The sequence below is a fragment of the Didymella exigua genome (genome assembly GCF_010094145.1).
Source record: "Didymella exigua CBS 183.55 unplaced genomic scaffold M421scaffold_4, whole genome shotgun sequence".
NCBI classification, from domain to species: domain Eukaryota; kingdom Fungi; phylum Ascomycota; class Dothideomycetes; order Pleosporales; family Didymellaceae; genus Didymella; species Didymella exigua.
The window spans coordinates 794,785-811,854 of NW_022984778.1; the positions used below are offsets into that span (position 1 = coordinate 794,785).

Genomic DNA, 17,070 nt, shown 5'->3' on the forward strand with positions numbered 1-17,070 from the left:
TCCCTTTACAGTTTGATGTGGTCACCAATATGTCCTTGTGCATGTTCATTCGCCCGTGGGCCCATTGCCCCTTTGTAAAGGTCAATAATAAAGCTTTCCCTTCCCCAGAAAGTCGGTAACCGATCAACACTCTGCTGTACACTCGTTCTTTGCACAGATTCATTTCTTCAATTGCACAACACTCACTCGCTAATTTGTCAATACCTATTCTAATTCGAATTCGACCTTCGCTTTTTTATACGCTTCAGTTGTATAACGCAACTAAACCTTCAAAATGAAGTACACCGCTGTTCTCTTCGCCTTCGCTGCCGGCGCTTTCGCCCAGTCATCCACCATCACCAGCGCGCCTGCAACTACCGCTGCTGCCGGAACGTCTCCTTCTATCAGCTGTGTCTCGGCTTGCGCTGCCGGCGATGTGTAAGAATGGATTGGATATCACTTCGCAGCGTGCGCTCACACGATCACAGTACTTGCCAGGCTTCTTGCTTGGGCATTGCACGTCCCAACTCTTCCCAGGCCGTAGAGACCACCGAGTGCGCCGCGAAGTGCGACCAGGGTGACGGCACTGCCGAGGCCACCCAGAAGTACTCCGACTGCGTTCAGGGCTGCATTGCCAGCCTCTTCCCTTCCTCTCAGACTGTCAGCATTCCCGGCGCTGCTGCCGCTGCTTCGGGCAGCGGTGCATCCGGCTCTGCTGCCGCCACGGGCTCCAACCGTACGTTTAATAACCTTAAGAGGAGACATATTTGCTAACATAGTCCAGGCGCATCTGGCTCGGCCACTGCAACTGGCAGCGCCGCGTCTGCTTCTGCTCAGGCCAGTGGTGCTGCCACTCGCATTGAGGGTGCTGGTCTTGCTGGTCTTGCTGGTCTCCTGGCTGCTCTCGCCTTCTAGGACGGTCTGCAGACAACTAGCAAACACCATCTTTTCCTTTCTACACCAAATATCGGGTCCGGCGTGCATTAGGGGTTTGCACGTTCAGCGGGTGCGTAGTCGTGGTGATACAGCTGAGGGGTGAAAACGGCAGTATGTTTGTGTTCCGTGGTCTTAACAGTTGTGAACCAATCGCACCACGTTGCATGTCGTGCATCAACGTGTCTTCTCATTTCCCGACTCATTCTGAAAAATGATGGTTTAAGGCGACTCGGTGCGTATCTAGGCAGCGGTCGATGAGATCGACCAAGGAGTGACCAGTGAGTGACCAGCTAGTGAGAAAGCACGGATATGAGCGGCCCGAAAGAAGGTATGACGAATGAAAGAAGCAAGGACACCGTAATAATCGTCTCCACATCGACTTTTAAGGGTCGTCAACAACGTCTTGTGTTATGCCGCGGAAGTTTTGCCGACCATGGCCTGTCGAGCGACACTTTCAGAGGAGGGTTTGCATGACAGCAGTGCACGATAGCACGTGTTGTCTTCTATGGTGGCCACACATTTCAATCGTGGTCGAGTTAAAGATCTTCTGACTTGAAGGCCTCAAGTCCTCGTTGGAGCAATACCCTTGTATACCTTTGTATGAGTGCAGCGCGCGCTCAAGGTAGGTGGTAGCTGCACAGATGAGACCCTTACTCGTCTCTAAACACCGTCTCACAGACTCAGCTCGGCGAAAGGCCGCTGCGTTTGATCAGAAAAAACCTGAATGAAGACGAGCGATCCGGTGCTTTTCATCATCTTTCCAGTACGTCAGATTTTGGGTAGTTGACGATATGGAGCCTGCACACAGTCGTACAGTTGCCTATTGTTCAGTGTTGAAGGAGTGTCGTAATCTGTATCTGACCATCCTTCTGGCACTGATGAGGCTATGCTTGGCCAGATCTAATCACATGTTGCTCCTACTGGTGAGTCTTACCGTGTGCAGCCTGGAGCTTAGCCCTGGAGGTTGTCAAAATCTCTTGCATCGTATCGACATCACAGATAGAGTGAAAAATTTGCGCTGTAGAATCGAAATGGATGATAGACGTAAACACGCTTGTTGTCTGGCCGTTCCTAGGTATATGTTAACTATGCATTTGGTTGACAGTGAGACGCCGCTCGAAACTCGCGAGAGCATCGAGGATCGCCTAGCTCCGATCAGTAGCTGATGCCAGGCCTACGTTCAAGTTGATCTATCTTCAAATGTTAAAGCTGATCGTATAAGAGAACTCGTACTGGATTGCGCACGATAGTTTGTGTAAAGAAACAAGGGCAGCACGTGTTCAACCAATGATGAGCGCATGACCGTAAAATACATGAGTCGTAAACTGCATGATCAGGGCAGCCTTGAGTAGCGAGGGCGCAACGTCGCAGTAACGTGTCCCATTACTGACCAGCTCTGAGCTTGAAGTACGAAGTGCAAGAGGCAACACGAGACAAATACCTGGAGAGACGCTGAAGTCTCTTGTGCACGATGCAAGGGTGCCGAATCTGACGCGACGTCGAGCTCTCTGCAACGCGCCTGGAAGTGTGCCGAGATCGAGCTGTGCCTTTGGCCTTCCAGGCATCTCAGCCTTATCATCAGAACTCAACGATCAAGAATGTTTTCATTGGAAATCCGCAAGGACATATTCCTCACGTCGCAAACGAACGTCTCTGGCCTACAACCACTCGTATGCTTACGGTTGCAAGAGCTGGTAGACGCTAACAGCGAACGTGGCCGAAGAGATGAGGTCCAAGGCCGCCCAATCAGATCATTCCGCATCTAGCGAGTGGTGGCTGATGGTGCATGGCGCCCGGCAGAACTGGTTAGCGCACGGCTGAAGTTTCGACACCGGCCTCAGTGGTGATGGATCTGCCCCCGCTGGGTGATGGTGCAGACCTTGTCGCATGCATCACCGAACCGGCTGCCACGCACGAAGGTCGCCTGTGCAAAGAAAGGGCCTCATCTTGATGGGCTATTTTATCACTCGTGTTAATCGCGATCGGCCCGTACAGGCTGCGGTCGGAACAGGTCAGAACCAGGTGTTGCGCAGGCATCGCAAGTACGATCATCCAGACCACAAGATTGCTCACGCCTCGACTGCTGAGTAGGCGATAGCTTCTCCATCAGGCTGTCTCTTCTATGTATCACAGAAGATGGGCGGAAGCGTTGGTGGGCGCGTTCCTGTTCTTTGTCACCCCAAGTGAATCCCTTCAGGGCTCACACCACCCCTGCCTGCCTAGGCCGCACTAGACTAATAAGACATCGACACTTACGGCGGTCGCCAACGGTGCTCGTGGATTCACTAGCGAAACAACGAGACAGTCCATTCGCAATCCGTGACACGAACAACCTGGACTTCGCAGCTATTGTGTAATGTTCCTGACAATTTCTATAGGCTGAACAGGACGCCTTTTACCTTGTATTTATGTGCGCGGCTCAGATCTGATGAACACCAAGATTAGAACAGCATCCAACGAACAGGTCGGCTTCAATGAATGTGAATATCGTTCAAGATTGGACAGTGGCTGTCGAGCGCCCCGAAGAGACTTTCCATGCAACAGTAGTGAACACGTTGTATGTGGACGCTGTGTAAACTGTGAAAGTAAACATCGCGAACAGGCAACCGTCAGGCAGCGCGCCCATATTGAATTCTCAGCGAGGGCGCCTGCGACGGATCAAGGACAAGTGTGGTGCCTCCCGATAGGAACGGAACTCTGATGGGCGTGCGTCAGAGCAGATATGTCGCGGACGTGTGGCCCGTGCATCAGTCTACGTGAATGGCTCCGCGGTCGTCTCCCATGCTTCTTCCTCGACACTTCCTCACACCCCAATCCTCGAAATACACCTCGACGCGCTCTGGCGCCTTACTCTGGGCTATTGCCGACTAATCGCGATCCGCCGAACCGCACCAACGGCTGTTCCAACATCAACATTGCCACATTTGGTTTCTAAGTTCGAAGTTCCGCGTTCTACACCATTGGTCCTTCTATGCGACCTCGAGAGTCGCTCTTCACGGGGTAATATTCTAACATTCAACTGCCTAAGCCGGCCACATTGACCATTTGACGCATCTCACAAACAAGATTGCCGCTCACGGCAGTAAGCCATCGAGATGGATGCACAAAAAGAGGATGGCGATGTTCAAGCGTCCAGAACCGGGAGTCCGGTCAATGCAGATTCATTGCACACCAGAAGCGACGCGCAAAACGGCAAAGTGAACGACAGCATCGCCACAGAAGGTACCGCGCCTTCAAAAGCTACCAGCAAGGCCTCGTCTACTAGGCATTCAACGCCCGCAGTGTCTGCTCCGGAAAACCATCCTGCGCCACAAGGTTCTACTGATGCAACTATTGCCACAAACGTGGATCAGCAACATCAGGAGTCCAAGAACAATGACTCTGATTCAGCGCAGCCTTCAAGAAAAGATTCAGAGGAGGCTGCCGCTGTGCCGTATGGAACGCGATCGCGTAACCGACCGGGCAGGTCACGCATCAATTACGCGGAAGACACGGAAATGGATTTCGAGATGGCAGTCCCTGCATTGACGAATGGGAACATGTCCGATCCGCCATCGCGAGATTTTGTGGCTGCCGAGAGTGGTCAACCTCAAGTTGTGAGTGGGAAGAAGGGTGCAGGTGCTGGACCAGGTAGTGCGCCGTGGGGCAACAATTCCGGACCCAATACCAAAGACAGCCAAGCAAACCTCAGTATTTCCGGCTCGTCGGCAACCACACCAGCAGCGCAGACCAGCACTGCGCAACCTTCGACAAAACGACGAAAGAATGCTACCAAAGATGCCACAAGTGGCATTCAAGCAGGTGCAACCGCGCCAAGCCAGACCACTAAGCGCGGTGCTCAAGCCCAAGTCCAGGCCCCGGCTGCGCCCCCCTACACGCGCGAGTCCAACATGATGACATTCGAATTTGGTGGTGCCATGCTCAAAGATGGCCGCTTGCAAGCCGATGATGGACAGACTGTGTCTGTTAATGGTAAGTACTGACCTTCGTTCCGCCGCGGCTGACAGCTGTGGTGTTGCGCCAGCCACGTCCTGCGGCTTAGCCTGCGATTTCTAATGCGGCGTCTAGACCAAGTGTATCTCGTGTGTGAGCCGCCCGGGGAGCCATACTACCTGTGTCGTGTCATGGAATTCATCCACAAAGACAACGACCCCAAACTGCGCGTGGACTCGCTCAGAGTAAATTGGTTTTACCGGCCACGGGATGTCGGTCGCTACAACAATGACACTCGACTTGTGTACGCGACAATGCACTCCGACTTGTGCCCGATTGCGTCGTTGCGCGGCAAGTGCAACATATTGCACAGGAGCGAAATCGGTGACCTCGATGAATATCGCAAAGGCAAGGACAGCTTTTGGTTCAACCAAGTCTTCGATCGCTTTATCCATCGCTGGTACGATGTCATTCCTACCTCGCAGGTCATCAATGTTCCTGTGAAAGTGAAAAAGGCGTTGGATGAGCGCTGGAAGTACATCTGCTTGGAAACGAGCAGGGTCAAAGAGTTGACCAGTGCAGTTAAGTCTTGTAAGCGTTGTGTCGGCTACTGTGCATCGTAAGTTCTTCGTTCTATTGCGCTCGATGATTACTGACCTGTGTAGAAACGACTCAGTAGAATGCGCGGTGTGCCACAACACATATCACATGAACTGTGTCCGTCCACCGTTGCTGAAAAAGCCATCACGTGGCTTTGCTTGGGCTTGTGGGCCGTGCAGTAGGGCACAGGAGAAGAAGCTCGAAGCTAGACGAACTCCACTTATTGGCGCCACCAACGAGGATGGCGAAGACGAAGAGATCCTGGACGAGGAAGAGGAGGAAATCGGTAGCGATAGTGCAGACACTCCTGACCCAGAGAGTCAAGTCGACCTGCATCCAGCTACCCAGGCTGAGATTGCTCTTGCGAAGATGTGGCCTATGCGTTACCTTGGCATTCACTGTCGTGTAGAGGACGCTCTGCAATACGACGACAGGGCGATCTATCCCCGCGCGAGTTCCCGACTGGGTCCCCGGCATCAGGCGAACGTGAACGTGTGGCACGGCCAGCCGGTAGAGTTCGTCAAACCCGCTGAGATCAAGAAGCGTTATGTCAAATCAACAAACAACAAGAAAGAAGGTAAACTTACCAAGGAGACTGTCGCAGCCATTGAAGCCGACAAGGCGGAGAAGGCCAAACGCCCTAAGTGGGTTATGGATGAGCCCGTGGGTTATGTGCGCCGCGGCGAAGACCTGCCGAACAAGGACTCGAAACATACTGCGGAACTGATCTTCAGGATGCCTTCCCTCGGCATACCCTCGACACGTGGAGAAGACGATGTGCCAACTGTCACCGAGGAACAAGTCAAGGCCTACATGGAGCGCGCGAAGGCTTTGGCAAAGCATGTTGGAGTAGAGTCATACAACACCAACTTCCTTACCAAGGCGTTGGCGCTGTTCACAAAGCATCAGTATGATGCTGACGCCGCTTTGAAACAGGTCCGGAAGCTTGACAAGCGCAAGGATTTGAAGGAGCCCGAGCTCACAAAAGAGGAAGAGAAGAAGTGGAACGAAGGCGTAGCCAAGTTTGGGTCCGAGATCAGAAGCGTTCGTCTGCACACCAGTAAGACCATGTTCTACGGAGACGCCGTTCGTTACTACTACATGTGGAAAAAGACATCCAAGGGCAAGGAAATTTGGGGCTCCTACAGCAACCGAAAAGGCAAGAGCAAGAAGGTTGAGCCCGACGCACAGAGTCGATTGCTGGACGATATCGCCGACCAACAAGACGACTCAGCATTCGACAACGAGAAAGCTGTGCAGCGCAAGCGCAACTTTCAATGCAAATTCTGTAGCAATCGCCACTCTCGCCAGTGGAGACGCGCTCCCGGCGTATCGCCAGGTCAAATGATTCCTGCGGATGGCCGCTCGAAGGACAAGTCAGGCTTTGTTGTGGCGCTTTGTCTGCGCTGCGCGAACCTGTGGCGCAAGTATGCCGTAAAGTGGGAGAACGTTGAGGAGATTGCAAAGAAGGTGGCTCAGGGTGGTGGCAAAGCATGGAAGAGAAGGATTGATGAGGAGCTTCTACGAGAAGTCTATGCTGCGCAAGCCGACCCCAGCCCTGCGATCAGTGCACCAGAGTACCTCGATCTTCCTACAGCGGCAGCTCAAGTTGTTGGTGAGCCTGCGAAGAAGAAGCAGAAGACCAGTACCACTGGGACTGGCGACAGTGGAATCTCGACCCCGAACAACGAGCTTGCCACCATGAAGAAGAAGGAGAAGGAGAAGACCGCACCGCCTCCCAAGGCTCCAACGCCTCCACCCGTTCCAGCACAACCGCGACTGAGAGAATTGCCTTGCGCCGTCTGTCGTTCAGCGAATGGCGCACGCTTGGAATGCACCGCTTGTCGTATGAATGTACACAAAGCCTGTTACGGCATCGAGGATGTTCGACCGGCAAACAAGTGGTTTTGTGACACATGCAGGAACGATAAAAAGGAGAGTGTATCTTACGTAAGTCGCCCGTCTGATTGGTATTTTCCTATCTCTAACTCATCTAGACATATGAGTGCGTGTTGTGTCCTTACAAAGTGACTGAACAGGACCTCTGGGAGCAGCCCAAGGTCACACACAAGAAGAAGAGCGACAGGGACAGAGAGAAGGAGCGCATGGAGAGAGAACTCATCGATGCCGCCAAGGATGAGTACCGCACTCAACAACAGGACAAGGGCCGACCAGTCTTTCCTCGCGAGCCGCTGAAGCGTACCGCAGACAACAACTGGGTGCATGTGTACTGCGCGCTCTGGCATCCGGAAGTAAAGTTCAGCAACGCAAGCCGCCTCGATATGGTGGAGGGAGTCGGCGCAAGCACTCTCCGCTACGATCAAACCTGCAAGCTTTGCAAGACCAACAGTGGCGCTTGTGTATCATGTTTGCAATGTCATGCGAGCTTCCACGTAGGTTGTGCGCACGATCGCGGCTATACCTTCGGGTTCGACATCACGCCCGTGAAGGCCACGCGAAGAGACGCAGTCCCTACAGTAACGCTCAACGGGGACACCGGAACCATGGTAGCGGCCATCTGGTGCAAAGAGCATACCCCCAAGACGCCTGTTCATCCCGTCACTGAAGAAGTAGAAGGCTCTGACATTATTGCTTTGCAGCTGTTTGCGCGCGAGTTCAAGCAGGCAGATCTGACGCTTACTGGCACAGCACGCAAAGCCAATCTTGTGGACCAGTCAACGCGGACAATTCTACAGCCGATACCAACCACGGTCAACCGCCGTGCCTCTGCAGTCACAGCGCAGACGCCTACTTCAGCTCGGGGTCGCACTTCGAACGCTGGCTTGCCGATCAAAGAGGAGCCCACAGAACCGTCAATGCCTAAATCGGAGCGCAGCTGTACTCGTTGCAAGATCGATTCCAGCCCTAGGTGGTGGAAGATCGAAGATCCTCCGTGTCGCGCTTCTGCAGCAGATGGCCCACCGAAAACAAACGGTGTCGAGCCCAACGGACACACCGCCGAGCAAAAACCCAGCTCTGAGAATGGACATCCCACCAACGGAGCTGTTGATCATCCGATGGGCGAAGCGCCACTCTTTCCAGCATCAGCAGGCCCCGCTCGCCTGCACATAGACACCGGCATTGCGGCTACCTCGCCTGCGTACTTGTGTCAAAAGTGTCACTGGAAGAAGGAGCAAGGTATCAGCGACGAGGAAGATCGAGAGCGATCGAAATCTGTTCTTCCAGAGCCGCAACAATTGCCTCTCCGCTCTCCTGTCCAGGCTTTCGTTTTACCTCCGCCTCCTGCACTTCCACCCTGGGGGGTTCCCGGCGGTCCACCTACCCTGCCACCGAATCAACCGCCGCCTTTACCAGCATGGCACAGTGCTGGACCAGCTGGACCATCGGCAACATCACATGCCCCACTTCATCTTCCAAATGGCATTTCATATCCTCCTCCGCCACACGCTTCGGTCAGCCACCACGCGCCATTTCACACGCCGTATGCTCCGTCCAACGGCTACCCTTCGCACACAGGCCCGCCGGTGCATCCACAGATGCCCGCAGCGCCTATGCGTGCCCCGTATGCGCCGCCATCAACCGGTGCGCCTCCGCCGCTGCACCTTAACAATGGCGCCATGATGGTAAACGGCCTTCACTCGCCGCACAACATGCCGTATTCACCGACACATCCTCACGAGTATCGCTCCTCTCGCTCCACTGAGAGCCCGTTTGGTGCCCCGCCACCCTCGATCCCACAGTATACTCTCCACCACGGCAGTCCCGCGCCAGGCCGACCAGAAACGCCACGGGACACTATCATGCGAGACGCTCCCTTGGTCACTTCTGCTCCGACAGAACGCGCCAACACGGGAGCCAGCGCCAGCCCTTCGCTACGTAATCTTTTGCATTAGTTATTTTTCGGTTCGCGTCCTTGCGTCTGTACTTTTACGATACCTTGGGGTCATTGAACAGGAGTTGTCGCCCATTGAGCATTTCAGCATTGAGCAGAGTGCAGCCGTCTGTGGGGCAGCTGGAGCATAGTGGGGTGGGGGTGTATCGCGTTGAGATTTTCTTGAGTACTGCAGGGGAGTCGGTGGCACGATACCATAGGTTTCTTCATTTCGTTTCCAGTTGTTTTGCTTGGCGGCATCTGGGTCGGAGGCCGGCGGAGACGGCAGAGAGGGCGTCGCGAGAGACTCGGAGCATTGGTAGGAGCAGGTACCGTGCTCTCGTATCGTCATAGACAGAGTCATACATGTACAAACATACTCGCAAGGCTTGGACTCTTGGCTGGGGCCATACTGTCGTCGCAAGAGCAGTCAGGTGCTGTTTCTCACTCGCCGCAGCCATACTGTCGTTGCAAGAGCAGTCAGGCGCCGTTTCTCACTCGCCGCAGCCATACTGTCGTTGCAAGAGCAGCCAGGCGCCGTTTCTCGCTCGCCCAGCGCCATACTTGCCTTTGGTGATTTCCTGCAAGACTCGGCGCATGCCGACCAGGTTCCCCTTTTGTGGCGCGCTAAAGGCGCGCAAGCGTTGCAGATCAACAGGCGCGACCACATGCTCGGCTTCGCGGTCAACCTCAGCCCTCTCGAGTCTCCAGCCAGATTTCCGCATCCGCATCCGCGGTTCTCGAGTCGTTGTCGTCCTGCAGTCGCTCGTTCAACGTACTTGAATTCTCATAGCTCATAGACTTTTTATCAATCAGACTTGTTTTCCATGTTCCAGCAGCGCTCTGCAGCATCCGCTCATCCGGTCTTTGTAAGCACCCCCCTGCATGTGTCGTGAAACTACCTCGACACGACCGAAACGGAGAGCGCGGGAGACTGCTGAGCTGCGACAGACGTCGCGTCCGGACTGGAGCGGCGCCGAATAGCAGTGACGGCGCAGACACAGCCACAGTAGCCGCGTCTAGCAGCGCGGAGAGACCATATCCCTTTGGTCGCCCTGGGTTGCGCCGTGTGCGACTCTGACTGCTCTCCTCACTGAAGACATCACCATTGAATCCGGACGCTCTTTTCTGCATCGCATTGCATCTCACGATTATGGGTTTGGCGAAGAGATACTGCATCGAGTATGTCGACGGGGCGATTGAGTGTTTCCGCGATGGCGGGTTTTGGTACAGCGAGGTACGTGTGGACTTTTGTCGAGACTGTGGACTTTTGTCGAGACGGTGTACACTTTTGTCGAGACTGTGGACTTTTGTCGAGACGGTGTGGACTTTTGTCGAGACTGTGGATTCCCGTCGAGACTGTGGATGCTGACAGCAGGCAGAAGGGAATGATCATCAAATGGACGATCCTCGGGTCCTTGTTCGGCCTCTTCATGCTGTGGCTCGTCGGCGGCTACGTACATGCCAAGCGCCGTCTCAAGGCGGGCAAGCCGCTGCTCGCATACCACCGGGTATGTCTTTTTCGATTCCAGATGGATGCATGGCTTGCAGAATGCTAACCAGTCAGTTCCTCGTCAGCTGGCAGGAGCGCAAGCGGTACGGGCAGGAGGGAACGCCGCAGAACCACTTCACCTTTTACAACGCGCAGAACCCGTACACGGCACAGCCGCCGTACCAGCAACGACAGGACGGGTCCTGGGCGGAGCCGCCGCCGCTGTACAACGGCGACGCGCCGCCCGTGTACGGGGCGCCGCCCGGGGCGAGCAAGGTGAGCGCGGACCAGAGCGGCGCGGGCATGGAGATGCCGGCGTACGGGGCGGCGCCGGGGCTGCAGGGGGCACAGCAGAGCGGGGTGGTGGGCAGTGGAGATGTCGAGCAGGGCGGGGGTCAAGGGCAGGCGTTGCCGCCGCGGCCGCCGGCAAAGGCCAAGGCGGTGCTGAAGGGGTTCACAGACCGGTTCAGGAAGTGAGCGGCGGGGAAGCGTGGCTGGTTCACGCTTGCGGGTGGTGTGTAGGTGCGGGTTACTAATTGATATAATGTGCATAGCGTCTGTCAATCCAAGTGCAGAGCGTCTGTTAATCCAAGTGCAGAGCGTCTGTCAATCCAAGTGCAGAGCGTCTGTCGGCCCAAGTGCAGAGCGTCTGTCAATCCAAGTGCGTAGTGTCTGTCAATCCAAGTGCATAGCGTCTGTCAACCCAAGTGCATAGCGTCTATCAGCCCAAGTGCGTAGCTCAGCCCAAGTGCGTAGCTCGGTCCAAGCGCACAGCTCAGTCCAAGTCCATCGCGTCTGCGTCCTCTCCCTCGTCCGTGTCTGCACGCACACAGAGCCCGCTCGCCTGCTTCTCCCGTATCCTCTGGCGGGCGTCGACAATGGCCTTGCGCACGCTGTCCTGGTCGGCGGGCAGCGTCAGGCTCGCGGGCACGTTGTACAGGACCATCTGGTTGTGCTCGGTGGGCGCGGGCGGCCTCGGCAGCAGCACGTGCCGCGGCATCTTGGACAGGTGCTTTTCAATGTCGGACAGGAAGACGGGGCGGTCCGAGTCCGAGTCGGTGTCGCTCAGCTCGGCGGCCAGGTCGTGGATGTAGACGCGGTGCGGCGTGTCTTCGACGAGCATCGCGTCGTCGCTTGCGCGCGGGCGGGGAGCGCGTTTGCGCCGTGGGCCGGGGGCATTGCTGGGCGCGGGCGGGCGCGGGGCCGTCAGCGGCGGTGCTGCAGCTGCTGCGTCCGAGGAGCTGGGCACGGGCACGTACAGGCGGGCGCCCCTGTTGGCGCTGTCTGGAGGGGGACGGTCAGCCGACGGTGCGGAGGGGCGGACGGGCGGAGACTCACCAAGGTTCAGCAGGTCGAAGCGCTTGCTCAGACGCTGCTCGCCGTCGAGCGCGCCGTCGGCCGCGCGCTTCTGGCCGTGCGGCGCGCTCATGGCAGGCTGCGGCGCGCTCATGGCAGGCTGCGGCGCATTGCTGTGGCCGTGGGGGTGGTGGTGGTGGTGTCGCTCGGGAGCTGTGACGGCCGCCATCTATCCATCACAGCCTGCGTGTCGTCCTGTTCCGCAATCGACTCTGCAGTGTTGCTTCGCGCGCCCTGGGGACACTCTGTCGCATGCAGGCGGTCGATGCGTCGGTGTGTCGGTGTGTCGGTGTGTCGATGTGTTGGTGTGTCAATGTGTCGGTGTGTCTGTGTCGATGTGTCTGTGTCGATGTGTCGATGCGTCGGTGTCGGTGTGTCGGTGTCTGCGCTGTGCAGCCTGGACGCGCAGGGCATGGGCGGTGTTTATGGCGTCGGGCGCGCGACGGGCGCGCTTCGAGCGCATTCTAGAAGTAGCGCCAACGCGTGTCCACGGGTGGTTCCATCCCATCTGCAGGCGGCGTACCGGCGTACCCCGCGGCGCCCGCCTGCAGCGCAATGCTCCACCAGACTTTCTCGCGCGCGCCCCGTCTGAGTCAACCAGGACGACGCGGCCTCGCACACACCCGCACCCGCATCCGCACCCGCACCCGCTGCTGCCCCCGTCGTCGCCCTCTCCTCCCGCCGCCGCCGCCGCCGCCGCCGCCGCCGCCGTCGCACACGCCCGCCGCGCGCTTCAGCACCCCGACTCGCTTCCCGACAGCCGCTGCCATGGCGCCCGAACAGCCCCAGTGGGCGGCCGCCAAAGTGCGGCAGACGTTCCTCGACTACTTTGCGCAGCATGGCCACACGTTTGGTAGGCGCGCCGTCTCTTCTGCGAGCCCAATTGACCCGCGGCAGTGCCCTCGTCCTCGGTCGTCCCGCTCTCGGACCCGACGCTGCTCTTCACCAACGCCGGCATGAACCAGTACAAGGCCATCTTCCAGGGCACGGTCGACCCGTCGTCGGACTTTGCGCAGCTCAAGCGCGCCGCCAACTCCCAAAAGTGCATCCGCGCCGGCGGCAAGCACAACGACCTCGACGACGTCGGCAAGGACAGCTACCACCACACCTTCTTCGAGATGCTCGGCAACTGGTCCTTTGGCGACTACTTCAAGCACGAGGCCATCGGCTTCACCTGGGAGCTGCTGACGAAGGTCTACGGCGTCGACCCCAAGCGCCTCTACGTCACCTACTTTGAGGGCGACGCGGCCGGCGGGCTCGACGCGGACGTCGAGGCGCTCGAGCTGTGGAAGCGCGTGGGCGTGCCCGAAGACCACATCCTGCCTGGCAACATGAAGGACAACTTCTGGGAGATGGGCGAGCAGGGCCCGTGTGGCCCCTGCTCCGAGGTCCACTACGACCTGCGGGAGCCCGTCGGCGGCGAGTACAGAAACGCCGCCGAGCTGGTCAACGCCGACGACGCCGAGGTGATTGAGATTTGGAACAACGTCTTCATGCAGTACAATCGCGAACCCGACCGCTCGCTGCGGCCGCTGCCGAACAAGCACATTGACACGGGCATGGGCTTCGAGCGGCTGGTCTGCCTGCTGCAGAAGAAGACGTCAAACTACGACACGGACGTCTTCACCCCCTTGTTCGCCAGGATACAGCACGTCACGGGTGCGCGCCCCTACGGCGCCAAGTTTGGCAAGGACGACCCAGACGGCATCGACACGGCCTACCGCGTCGTCGCCGACCACGTCCGCATGATGTCCTTTGCCATTGCCGACGGCGGTGTGCCAAACAACGTCGGCCGCGGATACGTCGTGCGACGGGTGCTCCGAAGAGGCGCCCGCTATGCCCGCAAGTACTTTGAGACGGACATTGGCGGCTTCTTCTCCCAGATTGTCCCTACCCTGGTCGACCAGATGGGCGACATGTTCCCGGAGATCAGGAAGAAGCAGCAGGACATCATCGAGATGCTCGACGACGAGGAGAAGGCCTTTGCCAAGTCGCTGGACCGCGGCGAGGTCATTTTTGAAAAGTACGCGCAAAAGGCAAAGGCAAAGGGCTCAAACCACCTGCCGGGAGACGACGTCTGGCGCCTGTACGACACGTACGGCTTCCCCGTCGACCTCACCAAGCTCATGGCCGAAGAGCGCGGGCTCAGCATCGACGACACGGAAGTCGAGGCCGCCCAGGAAAAGGCGCGCGAGGCCAGCAAGGGCGACAAGAAGGCTGCCGGCCTTGCCGTCAAGCTCGACGTCCACGACCTGGGCGCCCTGGACAGCATGCCCAACGTCCCCAAGACCGACGACGGTGCCAAGTACGGCCGCGAGAACATCACCGCCACCGTCAAGGCCATCTACCACAACAAGCGGTTCCTGGAGAGCACAGCCGAGCTTCCCCGCGCCGCGCGGTTTGGCATCCTGCTCGACAGGACCAACTTTTACGCCGAGCAGGGCGGCCAAGAGGCCGACTACGGGAAGCTGGTCGTCGACGGCGAGGCAGACTTCACCGTCGACGATGTCCAGGTCTACGCCGGCTACGTCCTGCACACGGGCTACATGGGCGAGGGCGAGCTGAGCGTCGGCAGCAAGGTCATTGCCGAGTTTGACGAGCTCCGGAGAAGCCCCATCCGCAGCAACCACACGGGAACCCACGTTCTCAACTACGCCCTCCGCCAAGTCCTCGGCAGCGAAGTCGACCAAAAGGGCTCGCTCGTCGCCCCTGAGAAGCTGCGTTTTGACTTTTCACACAAGGCCGGCCTCAGCGACGCCGAGCTAGAAGAGGTCGAGAGCGTGTCGACCGCGTACATCAAGCAGGACGCGCGCGTCTACGCAAAGGAAGTGTCGCTCGCGACAGCTCGCGAGATCAACGGCCTCCGTGCCGTCTTTGGCGAGACGTACCCCGACCCCGTCCGCGTCGTCTCCGTAGGCACGCCTGTCGAGGAGCTCATGGCCGACCCCAAGAACGAGAGGTGGAGCAAGCTCTCGATTGAGTTTTGCGGTGGCACCCACGTGCTGAAGACGGGCGAGATCAAGGAGCTCGTCGTCCTCGAGGAATCCGGCATCGCAAAGGGCATCCGCCGCATCATCGCCGTCACCGGCCAGGAGGCCTACAACGTGCAGCGCACCGCCGGCGACTTCTCCGAGCGCCTCGACGCCCTCGAGAAGCTCCCGTTTGGCGCCCAAAAGGAAAACGACGCAAAGCGCACGCAGGTCGACCTCAACAACCTGACCATCTCGGCCCTCACTAAATCCCGCTTCCGCGACCGCATGACCAAGATCAGCAAGAGCATCCTCGACGAGCAAAAGGCCGCCGCCAAGGCGGAGCAGAAGAAGGTTCTCGATGCCGTGACCAGCTACTTTGACGACGACAGCAACAAGTTCCTCGTCCACAAGGTCGAGTACTCGAGCAACGTCAGCAAGACCATTAGCGACGTCATCAAGACCGTGTCTGGGCCGAAGAGCGCCATCAAGGACCGCAGCGTCTATCTCTTCGCTGCAAGCCCAGAGGAGCGCAAGGTCGTGCATGGCTGCTATCTGTCCGAGGTAAGCGTGATGCTACAGTCTCGAACCGGAGACGATGCTAACTCGCACGCAGCCATTCAAGGCCAAGGGCGGTGACGGCCCCACGTGGGCCGCTGCCGTGACGCCCGTCGTCGGCGGCAAGGCTGGAGGCAAGCCCGGCGCACCCACGGCCATTGGACAGGGCACAAACGCGGACAAGGTCGACCAGGGTGTCGAGGAGGCCACCAAGTGGATCGAGTCCCTGTCGTTGTAGCTGCGATGGCCGTCTTGAGGACAATGTGATTGTGTACTTTACTGCGTAGACGCAACGAATGGAGGACAGGCACGTCCAGAGCAGCCACTTGTTGCTACATTTTTTACAATCTTGGCCTCTCATCACCTATCGCGTCTGCCACTTGTTGCTGCATTTCCTACAACCTCGGCCTCTCATCACCTATCGCGTCTGCCACTTGTTGCTGCATTTCCTACAACCTCGGCCTCTCATCACCTATCCCGTCTGCCACTTGTTGCTGCATTTCCTACAACCTTAGCCTCTCATCACCATCCAGTCTGCTACTTATTGTTACATTTCTGACAGCCTTGCTATCACTGCATTTCCTACAACCTCAGCCTCTTATCACTATCTAGTCTGCCACTTATTGTTACATTTCCACTAACCTTCCTATCACTGCATTTCCTATAACCTTGCTATTGCTGCATTTCCTACAACCTTGCTATTACTGCATTTCCTACAACCTTAGCCTCTTATCACTATCTAGTCTGCTACTTATTGTTACATTTCTGCTAACCTTGCTATTGCTGCATTTCTGCCAACCTTCCTATTACTGCATTTCCTACAACTACAGCCTCTCATCACTGTCTAGTCTGCTACTTGTTATTACATTTCTGCTAACCTTCCTATCACTGCATTTCCTATAACCTTGCTATTGCTGCATCTCCTACAACCTTGCTATTACTAAATTTCTTACAACCTCAGCGTCTTATTACTATCTAGTCTGCCACTTATTATTACATTTCTACCAACCTTGCTATTACTACATTTCTTACAACCTTAGTGTCTTATCACCATCTAGTCTGCTACTTATTATTACATTTCCACTAACCTTGCCATCACTGCATCTCTTACAACCTCAGTGTCTCATCACCATCCAGTCTGCTACTTATTGTTACATTTCCGCTAACCTTGCCATTGCTGCATTTCCACCAACCTTCCCATCACTGCATTTCCTACAACCGCAGCCTCTCATCACTGTCTAGTCTGCCACTTGTTGTTACATTTCTGCTAACCTTCCTATCACTGCATTTCCTATAACCTTGCTATTACTGCATCTCCTATAACCTTGCTATTACTAAATTTCTTACAACCTTAGCGTCTTATTACTATCCAGTCTGCCACTTATTATTACATTTCCACCAACCTTGCTATTACT

General features: G+C 56.7%; 5 protein-coding genes across 5 annotated transcripts; 4 read left to right on the forward strand and 1 right to left on the reverse strand.

Moving 5' to 3' along the window:
- The first annotated feature begins 76 nt into the window (after nt 1-76).
- On the forward strand, nt 77-1,066 carry M421DRAFT_288794 (uncharacterized protein). Its single transcript, XM_033589005.1, has 4 exons — nt 77-417; nt 468-715; nt 764-772; nt 828-1,066. Exons 1-4 carry the CDS (start codon nt 275-277, stop codon nt 1,016-1,018), a joined length of 591 nt encoding a protein of 196 aa, XP_033452553.1. The 5' UTR covers nt 77-274; the 3' UTR covers nt 1,019-1,066.
- Nucleotides 1,067-4,010: 2,944 nt separating this feature from the next.
- On the forward strand, nt 4,011-9,302 carry M421DRAFT_98456 (uncharacterized protein; the record flags this gene model as incomplete). The annotated part of the gene is made up of 4 exons (XM_033598616.1): nt 4,011-4,887; nt 4,984-5,467; nt 5,514-7,398; nt 7,446-9,302. The coding sequence occupies 4 exons, from the start codon at nt 4,011-4,013 to the stop codon at nt 9,300-9,302; spliced, it is 5,103 nt and encodes a 1,700-aa protein (XP_033452554.1).
- A 1,131-nt stretch (nt 9,303-10,433) lies between these two features.
- M421DRAFT_1952 (uncharacterized protein) lies at nt 10,434-11,249 on the forward strand (the record flags this gene model as incomplete). The annotated part of the gene is made up of 3 exons (XM_033588045.1): nt 10,434-10,517; nt 10,663-10,791; nt 10,848-11,249. 3 exons carry the CDS (start codon nt 10,434-10,436, stop codon nt 11,247-11,249), a joined length of 615 nt encoding a protein of 204 aa, XP_033452555.1.
- Nucleotides 11,250-11,547: 298 nt separating this feature from the next.
- On the reverse strand, nt 11,548-12,297 carry M421DRAFT_1953 (uncharacterized protein; the record flags this gene model as incomplete). Its single annotated transcript, XM_033588047.1, has 2 exons — nt 11,548-12,056; nt 12,111-12,297. 2 exons carry the CDS (start codon nt 12,295-12,297, stop codon nt 11,548-11,550), a joined length of 696 nt encoding a protein of 231 aa, XP_033452556.1.
- A 599-nt stretch (nt 12,298-12,896) lies between these two features.
- M421DRAFT_98457 (alanyl-tRNA synthetase) lies at nt 12,897-15,893 on the forward strand (the record flags this gene model as incomplete). The annotated part of the gene is made up of 3 exons (XM_033598617.1): nt 12,897-12,981; nt 13,026-15,661; nt 15,714-15,893. The coding sequence occupies 3 exons, from the start codon at nt 12,897-12,899 to the stop codon at nt 15,891-15,893; spliced, it is 2,901 nt and encodes a 966-aa protein (XP_033452557.1).
- Nucleotides 15,894-17,070: the final 1,177 nt, after the last annotated feature.

Coding starts and splice junctions, on each gene's coding strand:
- M421DRAFT_288794 (XM_033589005.1), top strand. CDS start 275: ATGAAGTACACCGCTGTTCTCTTCGCCTTCGCTGCCGGCGCTTTCGCC. Junction 418..467: donor GCTTGCGCTGCCGGCGATGT/GTAAGAATGGAT, acceptor ACACGATCACAG/TACTTGCCAGGCTTCTTGCT.